The sequence below is a fragment of the Ricinus communis genome, chromosome 6, assembly GCF_019578655.1.
Source record: "Ricinus communis isolate WT05 ecotype wild-type chromosome 6, ASM1957865v1, whole genome shotgun sequence".
Classification (NCBI taxonomy): Eukaryota; Viridiplantae; Streptophyta; class Magnoliopsida; order Malpighiales; family Euphorbiaceae; genus Ricinus; species Ricinus communis.
The window spans coordinates 19,572,257-19,589,280 of NC_063261.1; the positions used below are offsets into that span (position 1 = coordinate 19,572,257).

The 17,024-nt window shown below is 31.4% G+C and overlaps 2 protein-coding genes across 2 annotated transcripts; one reads left to right on the forward strand and one right to left on the reverse strand.

The window, feature by feature from the left end:
* Window positions 1–191: 191 nt before the first annotated feature.
* LOC8272264 (ATP-dependent Clp protease proteolytic subunit-related protein 1, chloroplastic) lies at window positions 192–5,017 on the reverse strand. The gene is made up of 9 exons (XM_002527457.4): window positions 4,663–5,017; window positions 2,791–2,906; window positions 2,401–2,604; window positions 2,215–2,319; window positions 1,999–2,061; window positions 1,622–1,733; window positions 1,065–1,126; window positions 787–969; window positions 192–695 (listed from the first exon to the last, which is right to left on the reverse strand). Exons 1-9 carry the CDS (start codon window positions 4,895–4,897, stop codon window positions 612–614), a joined length of 1,164 nt encoding a protein of 387 aa, XP_002527503.2. The 5' UTR covers window positions 4,898–5,017; the 3' UTR covers window positions 192–611.
* Window positions 5,018–10,879: 5,862 nt separating this feature from the next.
* On the forward strand, window positions 10,880–12,258 carry LOC8272263 (zinc finger protein ZAT10). Its single transcript, XM_048375936.1, has one exon. The coding sequence runs from the start codon at window positions 11,275–11,277 to the stop codon at window positions 12,031–12,033; it is 759 nt and encodes a 252-aa protein (XP_048231893.1). The 5' UTR covers window positions 10,880–11,274; the 3' UTR covers window positions 12,034–12,258.
* Window positions 12,259–17,024: the final 4,766 nt, after the last annotated feature.

Genomic DNA, 17,024 nt, shown 5'->3' on the forward strand with positions numbered 1-17,024 from the left:
TTCATGTCAGTGGTTTAACAATTTAGCGTTATGGTTATGCAACCGAATTACATTTTTCACTTTATTTGCTCATCTTCATTCGGAGTTACAGGTTTCTCATTCATGGAAGAGATTGCAACAGATGCGAGCAGTGTCAAGCTATAGGAGAGCTTGCTGCACCAACCATTTCCTTCATGACTTGCAAACATCGATGAAGCAAATTAATCACCTCACTTTCCTTAAGATTGTCACTTCCTTAAAAAAAAGCAAAATCAGAAGGAAATGCAGTGAGCATATAGTCGACCTTTTATCTACCAATACTTCCATTTTCAACAAAGAAATTGGATATTACAGCATGGAAAAAAAAAAAAAAGAGCAGCAACAATCATCAAAGAGAATCAGAGTATCCAAAAACCACGAGTTTTGAGGTGCTAGCAGCTTTGCATTCAATATTTAGCAGGAAAGATGAAACCTTTTTCTTTTCCGTAGCCCTCTCCCCAAAGATACAAATTGCATATCACTTAGAAACAAGGACACTGATCATTGTCTACCAAGTCATGGAAACTCGCTCCACCATCAACTGCATAAACCTCCCTTATACTTTTGGTGCTGTTTGTCCTTATACTATGTAATTACCTAAATCCTGAAGGAGCTGCTCTTGGACCCGCAGCTGCTGCTCTCATTGCTTTGGATTGAGCAAGCAATGCATCATAATCCTGAATATAGATGAAAAGCAAATTAAGAAATGCATCACTGCAACAGAAAGAAAAAATATATATACCAAGCAAAATTAAATGAAAGCATTACCCGTTTCTCGAATGCATCATCACTTGAGTCGACTATCTTATCTGCAAGGCCATATTCTATAGCTTCTTTTGAGTTGAAATATTTAGGTCGCTGTATATCTTTATTAATTTCTTCCTTAGTCTTCCCAGTTCCTTTTGCTAATAGATCAATATAATACTCGGTATTTGCATCAAGTTCCTTGGCCTGAAAAAAATCGTAGTAGGATGTGAGATTTAAAAAGATGCAAGACAACCCTGAACAGGTGTGTGTGCAGTGAGAGAGCGAGCGAGAGAGGGGACCTTAATCCACATATCTATAACAGCTCCACTTGATCTGTTAACTTTTGGCAGATACAATTTTGCTGAAAGTCAAAGTTAAATCATTAGAATGCATCAAATAATGTAAGATGCTCACAAGTCAGAGCTCTACTTTTTGTGAATACTATGCCAATCCACAGCCTTTTAAGTATAAACAAGTAACCAACAGGCCGCATGGGTACTTTTGCTGCTGCAATGGTTCCAAATATAATTTCCCATCAAACATTTGTTCAGGGGTTGCAAAAATAGAGATCTTCCACAAGAAAGTTAAACATAAAACTGAATATGGATTGAAAGATGGAAAGCAAAACTATAAATGTCCAGAGGCTAGCAGCAGAAGGAAGTAAATAAAAAGTAGCGTTCCCTGGGTTGGTGGGATAGGTCTGCATTGGGCTTATACCATCTAAGGGAAAAAACTATAGCAGTAGATTAGGATGAGAAAATAATATTACTGCTCTAATAGTAGCCAAATTGAAAAATATACCCACCACAAGTGCTCATGCTAATATTTCAAACTTAAAAGAGAAGTAGGATCATACTGGACGCATTTGGCTGCAAAGCACGATAACCCTTGGCTCCTAGAGAGAGAAGCATTCCTGCCTGACCATATGCCATGCCGCAATTTACAGTATAGACAGTTGATTTGCAGTACTTGAAGGAGACAGATAAGGGAGAACATGATTAGTTTCAGGCACAATTAATTGGTAAATGAAGGATGAGAAACAAAAATGTACAACACCACAGAAACACAAAAGACCACTGTTCTTAAATATAATATAAGACAACAAGAATCTGATAATGCCCTCTGCACATGATTTTAGCTTTTCTCATAGAATATATTAAGGCCTAAGTGTAAATACAGGAGAAGTTCTTGACCTTATGGACACTAATGCTAAATACAGCTGATGATACTTACAAACATGGCATCAGCAATAGCATATGCCTCTGTCTCAGAACCAACAGTTTCCATCTTCTCGTTCTAAATTGCAACAAGAAATCAAATTAATAAAGAAAAAACATATCTTAGAAAGTGAATGCGCCTTGAGCATTTCAGGATGTTAGTCAACATTTTATCTAGAGTTTCACTAGGAGGAAAAGGGAGAAAAGAAAAAGGGAAAATGAAGGCCTCTACCTGCGTCCCAGATGAGTTTATGTATAAGTATATAGGCTTTGATGAGTCATCGTAATCCAAATACATAAACTGAGCAACAAGAAGCTCAGTGACTGCTGGTACAATCTGCAGGATCCAGAAACAATATCAAGAAAATACAAAAATGATAGCGAAGGTAGAATATTAACGGGTAAAGTATAGTCTCACAGGCATTCCCAGATAACATATCCGAGCATCCAAGAGCAATGACGGCAAATCAGGAGGAGCACTTCTTGGTCTCCCATATCCTCTGCCTCCTCCACGGTACATACTCACACTCATACTATATTTTGAAGGACCCCTATCCATCATGCCTGATACACTGTACATTCCCCCGTGTTCCAAATAGTTATTCCTCGAAGAGATGCTTTCCTGCCAGAAGTTGTCAAAACCAAGAATACATCAAGATAATGTATTTGCAGTTGCCACGTTATAATTATGTTTGAGAAGAAATCAACATCCAAGAAGCACTAAACAAAGATTAATAAAATGGAATTGCTTATTACTAGAAAACTATAATCCAACTGCATGATTAAACAAATGGTTAAAGAGAGAAACCTCTGTAACACTTTCTGACTGTCTACGAACTGGATTATCTTCAGTCATGAACATGTCCAGTTGTGAAGGAGTAAGACCATAAAGATGTCGTGGTACATTTTTGTAATTTTCCATCACTGCAGTTGATAAGATATAGAAAACTGAAAGTTAGGAATTGAATTACAACCTTCTGGTTTACAATAACGCACAAGATTCAGAGCTATTGAGAATGAGCTCTCGGTAATTCTAATAGAGAAGGCCACTTCCAAGTTCCAAAATTCATAAATAAGGAAGTTAGGAAAATAAAGAAGAAAGCATAATAGATTTTTGGGAAGCAAATCAACAGGATCGGATTGAAAATAGGCATCAATGAAATTGCAATTAAACAGAATATCATGACTTGCAGAACAACCTTTACGCATTAATTTTTATTTCTGCTCATAGGAAGAGTGGTTTTTCTAATTTATCCTCCTATTCTCATCTTTTGATAACATGAATCATGACTTTGCTAAGCAATAAACTAAAATTCTAACACTGGTTTCCTTGTTAATGTCACAGCCGAGGAATGAAGAACCACTAAGCATTTTGAACTGGAAAACTAATTGAGCCATCATGGCTACTGTACAGCCTCTAGAGTAGCAGGACATCAACTAATTGCACAACCAAAAATCCTTAGAAAGTATTGCACAATGATCACTGCGAAACCACTGCACTTATCCTCACAGATCAGTGAAACAACGCCCCAGGTTACCATCTGCCTGTTCAGCCTCTAGTGACACCAAAAACAACATTTTAGCCAATTATGCAGAATGACACTATAATGCCTAAATTAATATCTTTTTGCACCACATTCCTATACTTGACCATTCATGTATATTCTTGGTGAAAGTCATAGATATCATTAGGAATAAGCTACATCTTTCTCCATAGCAGTTAGTTCATTTCACCATCCATGTTCATCGACTCTCAAGTCAAACTAAGCAACATCACTTCACCACCTCGTCATTCTATTCGACCTGAGAATATCTAACCATTTTCGACTTCTACTAATATATTCATACCAGTCTAGCACCCTTCCCTTACTCTGGAAGAGAAAATAAAAAAAATAGAGATGCTATTTATATTTGAATAACTTCAATAAACTTAAAAGCATCAATTTTACATACTTCATAGTAATTTTGTGCTTCATCCAAATTATTATTGCAGCAAATATCAAAACTCTTCCTCTTGTGGCGCAGCGAATGCATAAATCATAAAGCCCTTGAGAACAATGTGTGAGAATCATTTTGTGTTAACCTTTCAACCAAGTTATCAGGAAAGTTCTTGCTAACCGCCCATATGAGGCAGCCAAAATATAGAAGTTCCATAGCAATAGCTGCCAATCAAATTTTTAAAACAACTTGAAGAAATGGCTTATTACCCATTCAAAATCATATAGCTACTGGTGGTTTATCATTTCAGTGAACTCCAAATAGCAGATACGTAAACTTGCATGTTATCTTCCAACACAGAATTACAGCACAACCACTGTGTGTAATACCCCCTCCCAAACGTCGGTTATGACAGAATACAAACTACTAAAACATTTTATTCTGTTAGCTAACAATCAGTACCTAAATGCTTGAACCCAACTCAGTTAAATAAAAACACAGTTATAACAGAAAATAGGAAGAATAAAGTGTCAGATTTTATGTTCTATTAGCTCAGAAGCAAAACCTAAATGCTTCTCCCGCAAAATTAAAAAATAAAAATAAAAATTTACCCAAAAATCTTCTCGTTTACATTAAAAGATAACAACACAATAATTGAGGAAACTAAAAATGACACCCATAACCAAAAAATCAACAAATTTAAAACAAAACGCTCAAAACCAATAGAAAGAGAGAGACTGACATCCATCCTTGAGATTTTCTTGTCTAAACTGCTTGGGAATATGGTCCATAGAATTCCCAGATGCAGAAGGGGATTTATAACATCTTTGTTGAACTGATCTTTGCTTTCTTGAATTGGGTATGAAGAAAACCTTGCTGTTTGAAAGAAAAAGAGAGGATTTTTGCAGTAACCCAGTTGAGTGATTTGTTAGTTCTGGAGTTGGAGCTGAAAGTTGAGATAGTAGAGAAGTTGCCATGGCTGATTTTCTGATTCACTAAGGTCTGCTTGCTTCTGAATTTTAATTACCTGTTTAAGTGTGCTGTAGGAAGATTGATGATAGCTAAGCTTGAGGTTTTTGTGAATTTAGGAGTCGCGAGTGAGTAGTTTTATTTTTTATTTTTCTTTTGTCTTTTTTTAATCATTAGACGACATAGCGTTTTAACAACCAATTGACAAAAGCAAATGAAACGACAAAACCACGTCTCTGTGCATAGTAGTGTTGATCATTGGGCTAAAGGCTTTTCCCATAATTAATAATTGGGCTTCTTTTTTGCTATAATTAGGTACGGCGACTTTTAAGAAATATTTTAAAATTAATAAAAAAATATAGTTTTTAACGTATAAATTTTTAGAAAAATATTATTTTTTAATTTTTTTCTTCTAAAAAATGTAATGTGATTGTTTTTTGATTATTTTTCATTAGTTTTTTATTGTTTTTTTATTATTTTATAAAAAAATCAGAAAAAAAACAACCAGTACCATATTTTTGAAAAAAAAAAAATTAAGAACCATAGTTTTGGTATTTTCAAATAGAAAAATAATAAAAAATTACACTATATTTTGATAAAAAAATATAGATATTTTTATAATTTTTTCATTAGTTATTAGAGTATAAGTCTTGAATTCTCAAATTCTTCTTATTCTTCTTTCTCTTCTTCTTAATTGTTGATCATAATTTTTTATATTGATATCCAAATTCAAAATGGCATAATCTTAACAAAAAGAAATACCCAATTAAAATCACCAACTTTTTTCTAAAAAAATTATGCAACCATTTTTTTCATGTATAATCTTATATAAGAATTTAAATATTATTTTGCATCACAAGCTAACCTTCGTGTATTATACCAAGTCTTTTTCTGATATTACTCCTATAGTTTAAATTGATACAATTTAATTATATAAATTCTTTTTGATTAATTTCTCAAATGATCTTTTAGATTAGTTATTAAATACTATTATGAGCCAAATTTTAGCAACCATACCAAATTAACCACTTTCCATACTACCAAACAAAATCTCTATTACTCAAGAGTGTGTGGATAATATGGTAAGTCTTTTCTAACTTAATTAAGATCCCGAATTCGAACCTTGAGTATGTAGTTGCATGAAAATTTCCGAAGTCGCGATTTGCCATTCGCAATAATCCTATTTGGCACACTCTAAATTACTATATATAAAAAAAAATCTCTATTGGTAAATTTTCTTCGAAATGAATAAATTATAACAAAAAAACAATCAACTTATAATTGAACAAATTAACACAGTCACATAGACAATATCAGTGCATTGAACCTATATGGCACACAGAACCCGAAATTGACTAATATAAACATATTAAGAAATAATAAAGTTTACAAAAAGTTTTGAATTCGACTTATTCTTATATGGTCTAAAAAGAGATTACAAACTCTTTTCTTATTTAGATTCGCTTTCTATATTATATTCGGTGTGAAATTGTCATCATTACACATAAATTCTTAGTATGGCTGATGGTTTAGCGATCTCTTCTAATCACCAACTAAAATACAGTTGGGCTATTAAAAACTGTAATTTAAATAATTAAACACTTCATATAGGAAGAATTAAAAACGAGTCGTAGCTTGAAAGTCTTAGTATGTTGTATGTGGATTTCACATAAACGATCCATTTGCTTGAGGCAATTAACGATCTCCCCGCGGAAGAATTAAATTCAAATCACTCAAGTTTCAAATGCTGATCGTAAATTTTTTTTTCTCTAAATAAATTGTGAATGTTAAAAGAAACAAATCAGCAATTCTTTCAAGTCCTAAATTTGCAACATAAAAGGGTGATCCAGTTTCTTCCTCATTATTTTGAAAGGTCTAACTGCCTCCCTTAGAAATTTATACAAGAGAGAAGCCATTGACTGCCACAATGAAAGGCAAGAAAAATCCAAGCCAGCCAACCATTGCAAGTAATCAAAAGGTGATTTATGTAAGACATGACTGCAGCATTTTGTATCTTCTTTCTACTTAACATCTGATCATTTATCATATCAACATCAACTTTTTTTAGAGAATAAAAAATTTATTCACTTATTACTTCGCCGCGATAAATGTATAAAAAATTATTCTAAGAATAAATTAATTTAAAATTACTTAAATAAAAATTTTATTTTTTTCCGTCTCTTACGAATTACAAACTATTTCCTTTACCGTGAAAAAAGTTATACATCTCTATTTAAAAATACATCAGAATTCATACTTATCCACTCCTTTCTTTTAACAGAAATTGGGCATCCTAGCAGTTTTAACTTGGATCAAAAATAAATATAAAAAATAATCTGAAAAAATATGTGCCCACTTCTGATGCTGTAGTTAGATATTCTATTGAGTAAAAAAGCCTGTGAAAGAGACAACATGTGGAATGTGGGTTGGCTTAAGGCACTATAAAAGAGTGAAGCAATCCTCTAACTCAAGTCACTGACAAAGTAAGGGTGGGTTTGAAACTTGAGTTGAGTGGACAGAGCTAATGGTATTAACAGCAAGAAACCCATGATTTGGCAGCCATCAAAACCACACAAATATTGGAATAATTTATTGGTTCTTAAAATATAATTTAAATAAACTAAATATTTTAATAATTAAGTAGATATCATACATGATGCCTCCCATTGCCAAACTTTAAATTCTATAAATACTGAACTGTATATCCTGTCATCAAATTATTTAAAAATCTGCAGTCCATGTTTTTATTTCTATTGATTTTTGTGTATATTAGAGGATTATATTTATTATCTTCTAATTTCCACAAACTTCATATGCATGTCCTCTCCTTCCTCCAAAAGTTTCTAATGCAACATGGCTTCTTGGGTTCTCATTGTCTTTTCAAATTTTACTTTGACCCTCAATCTAATCAAAAGGGGTTTTGGATAAGCAATGAATTAGTGTTTAATCTTGCAATCAATAATTTAGAAAATTATGGTTAAAATATTAATTAATTTCTAAGAATAAAAATTTCAATTTACTATTAGTTAGTTTTATATTTAAGTGATTCATGATTGTATAAAGATATAATTCAACTCATACCATTCCAAGTAATGGTACCAAGGGATTGAGAAAGAATTTGAATTCCATAGAATTCCCCAATCTTTTTATAATCCCAACACTGAACACTTATTTCCCAAGTCATTGATAACATCACTCAACAAACTTCCTCTCAAATTAAATCATCTCAAACTCAAACTCCTCTATGTGTCAACATGTGCTTAACTAACTTAACAGCTTCATTTACTTAATTAAATTCTTTTTATTTAGTGAAGGATCATTGAGACATGAACTCTCCCATTCTAAAAGAATTAGTAGCAGCAGATGATGATAAAAAGAGATTTGGATATCCTCATGTTCATATTAAATATAATTCGTCAATTTTTGCTATTAAATTTCAATCAAATGGTCAAAATTTTATTAAAAGATGCTAATTCAAATTTCATGTAAAGTAGTTACTTAATAAATAATAAAATTTCAATAATTGAATTTGAATGCAATAATTAAGATTGTACTAACATGAAATTATATTATTTTTAGAGAATTTCATTTCGATAAATAAATCACATTTAATAAATCAAACAGTTTTGATTGGCTTGTTTTAAAAATTAATTTCCTTTATAAATTATAAATTAAGAAAGGATTAGTTTAAAATCTTATTCAAATTAATATACAATGAGTGGGTCTGGATTACTAACAGTAATGGCCACTAGAATAATCACGAACTATGGATGTTTAAATGAAAAAAGAAACGGGGGTTATGTGGCAGAATGCTGCATCAGCTGTATCCATGTGGCAGTTTATTAGAGATTCCTAGCGATTGGACGGCTCTATATGCGTTGTTATCCAATTACTGGTCGGTTATCGTTAAGCATGTGAAAGCAGCCAACATGATGTGACACGTGTCCTATTACTATAAGAGCAACGCGTTGCGTGCCGTATGTCCCGACCGCAAGCGTCGGTGAAGTATACACTACTCGCATACTGCTTAGACTGTACTAGCAACTATATGTTTATTTTACATAAATACCCCTTTCAGAATCTTCTTCTTGATTTTACAATTTCTTTTTTGTTTGAATTTTCACCACAGTTTTGATTTGTCGATGGAATTTAAAGGATTTTAAATATATAATATTATAGACTTTTTATAGTCCTTTTACACTATTTTAAATTGTAAAAAATAGAAAAAAAATCAAGTTTGACGATCTTTTATTTATCAATACTCATTAAGATCATTGAATTTATAATGAGAGAATATTTTTCATATAATTGTAGTAATATAATCTTTACCACCCGTTAAATATAATAATTTGTCATCTCATTTATTTTAATCACATTTTCATTATAATTGATGTTTTCTTTTCTTAATATTTAATTATTAATCAAAATTATAATATTAAACTTACGCATTTTATTATTTAATTTCATGATATAATTTCTGAAAATAGTTTTTATATATATATATACTTTTTTCTTAAAAAGGGTCATTTTACTCTTTTTATTTTTTAAATTACACCTTTTGGCTAGCAATAGCATCATATCTAAAATGAAAACTAAAAATTTGATAATTAAATTATGGATTAGTTTTAAGTAATAATTAAACTTTAATTCAATAGTGCTCACATATCATATAAAGAAAACAATAGAAAAGAAAATTAGAAAATTAAAAATTATGGTCAAAAACGTAATCCATCATTATTAGGAAGGGGCTCGCAATTTCTAGAAAAAAAGAAAAAGAAAGGGAGAGTTAATCATAGGATTGAATTACGGACACGTGGCATGCAAAGGATGTCTTGTGAGCAAGATTAGTTGTCTGTCTTTCTAGATTGCCAACTAACAGCAAACTACCAAAAGCTCACACACAACAACAACACCACCACTACCTTTACAAAACGCTACTGCTCAATTATCACTATTATTTTATTCCCCCAAGTAACTTGATAAGCGCGTGCAGCGCGTTAACTCTAATTGGTCAAAACCCTCTTTTTTTTTTTCTTAAAAAAAAAAAAAAAAAAAAACACCAGCTCAAAAAGGCTTGAGAACTAACTAGGAACACAACAAGCAAAGTGGGTGTTACTTCTATGGGAAGAATGGCTGCTGCTATTTCAACTATTGAACAATATTTTTCTAATTTTTTTAAATATTTTTTCATGAATAAAATACATCAACTATTATTAATAATAATAGATGGTAAAACCTCTCATTTTATGGTCAAATACTCGATTTAAATATTTTTTATATTATAATTTACGAAGGAAAAAGAGATTTTTTATTAAATTAAATATGTTAAAGTTTTTATAAAGTTTTTAACTAATTTAACGATGGATAGATTTATTTAAAAGATATTCACAAAATAAATACAAATACGAGTGTACATAAGACAATGATGAAATCTTAATCGGCAAGGGAAAAAGAAATATTGCTAATTGGTGAAGGACACATACTGAATTGGCAACGCTCAAAGTGGAGTAAACAAGAAATAGCATTTTCTAGGAAGGGGAATTGTAGTTGAAGATAAGAAATTATGGTTTAAATGATTTATGTCATAACTAAGAAAACTAGGGGCCAAAAGGATATATTTTTAATTGAAACTACTTACCAAGTAAGTTAATGTCTAGAATTCGATTAAATTTCAATTTTAACAAGGAAAGAAATAAGATAGAGCATCTTTCAAGATACCCAAAAAAGGCCTAATTTCAGAGATGGGATGGCAAAACAAAAACAAAATGAAAATGATAACGTAATAATAATAATAATAATAATAATAATATACCTCACGTACTTGTCCATATCCTCTTCATTGTCATTGCTGACCCTTCCCAAAAGAAAATTAATGAAAGGCGTGCTCCACACGCCCGAAAGACTCTCTCCTAACCCAAGTTGCCCATAATTCCATTTTAACTATCTTTGGTTTCTTCATTTTATTTTTTGTTGGTTAAAAGGGCAGGCGTAGCATTGTTTTGACTTGGAATTAGTCATCATTTTCTTCTTCTTCTTCTTCTTCTGTCTCTACAGTCGGTCTATAATAAGCTCAGTCTCCACCACACTCACCCTCCACTCTCTCCTTTAGTTGACCGACTTCACTTCCTCCACACCAACTATCCAATCTTTCCCTATATATAAACCCCCTCTTCCCACTCCACACTCTCACATATTTCTCTCTTTCTTCTTTTTCCTCAAGGCCCCTTTCTTTCTTTGGAAAGCCAAGACCCTTTCTTTCTCTCTTTCTTTCTTGTAGAAACACATTCAAGAATATCAAGAAGCTTTTCTTTTTCTCAGTTTCCTTGCTTTCTTTATAAACATATATACACCGAGAATCAAGAATTCAAGATCCAGAATTGAGATTATGGCACTTGAAGCACTAAATTCACCAACAACTGCTACTCCTTTCAACTATGAAGATACTTGGACTAAAAGAAAACGTTCCAAGAGGCCACGCAGTGAATCCCCAGCTCCTACTGAAGAAGAGTATCTCGCTCTTTGCCTTATCATGCTTGCTCGCGGAGGAAATTCCACCTCCACCTCCACCTCCACCTCTACCTCCACCTCCGCCAAATCGGCATCTCCTTCTCCGCCGCCACCACAGCCACCGGCTTTGAATCTCTCTTATAAGTGTACTGTTTGCAACAAGGCTTTCCCTTCTTACCAAGCTCTCGGTGGACACAAAGCCAGCCACAAGAAATCCTCTTCTGAAACCGCCACAATCGACAACCCTTCAACCTCCACCACAACCGCTTCTGCTGTCCCCACCGCCACCAGTGGTAGGACCCATGAATGTTCTATCTGTCACAAGACCTTTCCAACCGGTCAAGCTTTAGGCGGTCACAAGCGCCGCCACTATGAAGGACCTGGTGGTGGCAACAACAATACTAATAGTACTATAACATCCTCAGAAGGTGGTGCAAGTGCAACCCAGAGTCAGAGTCAAAGTCAAAGCCGCGGCGGCTTTGAAATTGATCTGAACTTGCCTGCTTTGCCTGAGTTTTGGTCAGCCAATAATAATGGCAGGGATCAAGAAGTGGAGAGTCCTTTGCCTGGGAAGAAACCAAGATTATCATTCCTTAAGCAAGAAGATATTGACACAAAAATTTCTTTGCAAGATTGAGTTAGTGTTTGCAGATTTAGGTTAATCAGAAAGATTCTTGAGATTTTTCTTTTGTTATTTCTTGATTGGGGTTTGTTACTTTGGTTTTGTACAGAAATTTGTTCATTGTTTGGATTTTCTTTCTTTAAAAATTATTACTATTGGTCATTAATTTAATTATTGACTCATTTAATTCGTTCTCATCTGTAATAATGATAGTTTAATAATTAGACGATGTTTATGCTACTGGATATGAATTGGCTCTTTTGTTAATTACATATTTTAATTAACTTTCTTGATTTCATTTAATTTTGTGGACGGTTGAATATTCTCAAGCAAGCCTCCTCTCCATTATTTAAATATTGAATAAGAATATATTGGAAATTTAGCTTCACACATAATTCTTTTTTTCCCTGAGTTCCACGTTATAATACAAAACTCACCAATCTATTTGAACTTGATATTTTATAACAAAAAACAGTTTATGCAGTAAAAGGAAAAAGAATCTGTAATATTATATTCAGTGAGAATTGCTATAATTAATCCATTTTACTCTCTATTCAATTGAAAGATGGGAAAACAAAAAGTGAAAAGAAATTAATTGATTTAAGAGTGGTATACAACACTTTTATATATATAACTAAATTTTTTAAACCTAAAATATGCCTATGATATAACACCAAATATATATTCAATCACTAAATTTTCAGATTGTTGACAAAATAATTATTTATAGAGGCTAAAAAAAATTAAATTATTATTAATTTAATTAGAAATTAAGCTAATTGAGCTAGTAGAATTTAAAAAAAAAAACCATTTTAATTATCATTCTTATTTTAAAATCATAACAAGTGTTATAACTTATTTATTTATTTCCGTCAATAAGATTTTCAGCCAGTCGAAATAAATAAAAATTCTGATGCTTATACAATAAGTTTTTAAAAAGAAAATGAAAAAAGAAGAAGAAGGTAATTAGGATATAATAAAAAGCCAAAACATAGTACAGACAATGCAATGTATGTACTAAATAAAGAATTTGATGTGGCCTGAAATACCGAAGAAGTAAAGTCTTAGCTAGCCGCGTAAACAGGTTGCGTACAGCAGGCAGGCAGGCAGGCACAACACAACATCATAGTATAGGAGTGTGGTCTCTATTTACAAACAAGAACCAGCCCATGTTTTTCTGAGTAATGGATGGTTAGCAAAATAACCTAACCTACCATGTGGAACTTGCCTTTAATGCACATGTCGCTATGATTATGCATATACATATTTTGCGTGGCTTTGGACACTTGGTTCTTTGCATCATGTTATTGTTAGTTATATGTATAATTAATACCTACTTTATTTCATACACAATCCATTAATATTTATCTCAATTTTTATTCGATCGAAGTAGCAATTAATATATTTATTGAACTGTCTTTTAATATTTTGACGGTAATGAATAGTTTTATAAAAATATTATATGCTATTTCAAATCGGCAAGAGTCTGAACAAAAATTGACGAATTAGCCACATTAATTTGTTTTTTTTTTCTTTTCTATTTAAAGGGTATTCTTTGTGAATTAGAGATGCATCACCTCCACTCACTTGTACTCTATCAATTAATTAGCCATAGTATCTTTCTATATTAAGGGTTAGAAGGAAGAGTTAACTAAAACCTTCTTGTAGCATGCAGGTTTTCTTTTAAGAAAAAAGAACCCTGAAAAGTAGGCACTTTCATCTTTTAGTGGCTCCCTCTAAAGTCATACTTATTGTTATGACTTCCCTCCAATCACTGTATACAAAAAGGTCATATCTGAATTTATTCACTAATTATGCATACTTTACCACCTAATTAGAAAAACATTAATTGCTATGGCTCTACTTGTTCTTTGACAGTAATTTATTTATTTCTATAAATTACTTTTTTATTAAAAAAAATTATTTTCTTGGTTATTTTATTATATGTAAAAAAATATAAGTTGAAACTTATTTCACTGTGTGAGGATTTTGAAAATGTCACTTGAAAACTTATCAACACTTTAGAAATTTTAATTTATGATCAAATATAAAGTAAAATAAAAAAAAAAATTATCCATAACTATAAAGTAAAAAATAAAATATATGTTTTCCATTTTCCTTTTCAGCAGAAAAATATTTTTCTATTAATTATATACTAAGCCATTAAAAATAAAAATAAAAATAATTTCCTTATACTAATGGAGCCCATAAAATCACAAAAATTGTACACAATAATCTTTCCCCGCAGTTATAATTTATGTGCATAGATATTCCCTTGTTAATGCCAGAATAATTGTATGCAAGTTAAGACCCACAATGTGAATAGAAAACAACATAGCGACGTGCCAATGAGGTCCATTTTTATTTTATTTTTTTATAGTGCCACAGACACATAATAAAATATTTATTTAGATATAAGTATTAGGAATATCTTTTGGGTCAAAAAAATTAATTATATTTAAATTTTTATTTTTGAAAAAAAGAAGGAAGTGGGAATATTATCCTAAAGAAAAGGTCATAAAATTGTTGCAGAAAACACGTATAGAAGAATCAAGACATGTGCCTTAATCTTACTCTGTGTGTGTGTAATTGCCTGCCTGCCTGGATCGTTTACTTTCTCTCTCTTGGTTCATACACGGTGGTCATGTTTCTGAACTAAAACTTTGTCTTCCTTCCAAGAAATTGTTCATCCCACTTATATAATTCGACTTGAGAAACATTCAAGGCAACTAATTAAATTAATTGAATTATTATTATTTTTATTTATGGAAGAAGATTGCGGAGTACGTAAATCGCCGTAAAAGTAAAAACTGATTTAGTGTAAATGCGAGGATTCAAACAATTAAAAATTATTAATTACTCGACAGATAAACTTTCGCGTACAAGATGCATGCTTTAGATACTAGTTTTTGTATAAACCAAATGCACATTTATGTCTTTAAACTTTAGTCGTTTAATCAATTTAGCATTTTGGCTTTCGATATAACCTAATATGAATGTTGAATTTATTTTCTTATGATATTTTAATACTTTTGATATGTGTATTCATTTAATATGTCCACGTATATTGCACGGAAATATTTAAATATTATCAACAAATAAAATTCAATATATATTAAATTAAATTGAAACTTAAATATATTTATATATTAGTGCGGGCAACGGTTATTTTTGAAATATTCTTTTTAAGAGATAAATTGCGTTAAATTTTTTTGTAATTGTGGGCATAGCATAGTTAGTATAAATAAGAGATAATTACAACAAGTAAGAGGATAATAATAATAATAATAATAACAGAAAAAGCAATAAGAATGTCGTTTCTTCATAGGAAATTGTTACTTGTCTTAGTTATTTAAAAAAGAGATGGGAAGATAGCTTCGTTGGACAGTTGCTAAAGCTTTTGAAGTAAGTTTATGACAAGTTAGAAGATAGAATAAGTTATGGGTTAGAGATGTAGTCATTTATATTTATATTAAATAATGCTTACCTTGTTGCTTAATTTGAGAAGTCATTGAAAAGCAAATTAAAGTTTTCTTCTTTCTTTTTTTTTCTTTTTCTTTTTCTTGGAGAGTTCTTTGCGTGTGGGAGGTAAAATATGAACTGAGATGAATATTCTTTTAATTTATATTTCTGATTAAAACCATTTACAATTTCATACCAGTGCCCATTAATTTATCTTTTCTTTTTTAGTTGAAATGATTTCGGATAAGATGAGCCAAATCTGACTAATTAATTTGATTAATTTTGAAAAAAGAATTGCTATGACTTATATATATACTTCATTTCGTATAGTTTTTCCTTGATTTGCACTATAAGTTGCAATTTCTTAACGTCTATCTTTTCTTTAGGGGACTTAATTTATCATTACGTTAAAAGAACTGAATATAGTTTTCATTTAAATTATAACAAAAGAAGCATCAATGGAATTATAGAAAAATAAGAAGGTGATTCTTGAATTTCTGAGTAGCTGCAATATAAAGTAGAAATTCGACCATTTTATGATATACTTAATTCACATTTAATTCGAAAAACATTATATGCAAGTAAAATTAGCCCCTACAAGTAAATCCATTAAAAGAATTATTTGGTTGAACGTATTGCCAAGTTTATCAAATTCACTAACAGATTAGTTTGACAGTAAATACATTTATATAGATGGATTTTAAATACGAATTCCCTTCTATGTTTAATACAATAATAACAAAAAGAAAGAGTTAGCACCCACAAAAAAGAAATGGCAAGGCATGATTTTAATTAGAGATGATGAGGTGAGGCCAGTTAATTGATAAAGCATGCATTTAAACAAAACGACTCTCTCCAAACCCTAAATAAAGATAATGTGCATGCACCTCATCTATAACTAAGAACGAAAACCTAATAAAAAAGCCATCATTCTTTCCCCCTATAGTTTTTGATTTATATATAAATGCAGCCACAAGTAGTACCAATTGAAGTATAATTACATGACTGCATTCTATTTTGGCAGGCCAAGACTGAGACTGAGATTATTTCTACTAGAAAACGACTGTTGCTGTCCAAGTGGGCCTTTTATTATACTTATTAGATACTCTCTGGATGTCTATAAATATTACAGGTTGCTTCTAACTTTGGCTTTATTTTAATTGCAAGTGGCAATCACATGCATGTAATGGTTCTAACTCTAAATACAGTGAGCTTACATCGGATGATTTGTGCCAAAAGAAAGAAAACAAATACCCATTTGGGTCATTGTTTCTCCCAATTTGATTAGTGGCATGTGCCCATCTTGTCATCATTAAGTTTATCAAATTTTTGGCTTTTGCTATGTTTTCACTGAATGACTGATGGCATTCTAATATCTAAATGTTCGGTTTGGAACTTTGCTGTTAGAAAATATCAGAAATCATCGGAATACTTGTTGTTCAAGACTTGTGCATGAATATATTTGATACGTGTACCGGACTCTTTTACGTTTATTAAGTTTCAATCCCCTGTGGGTTGCACAATAAATTTTAGTTATAGATTTT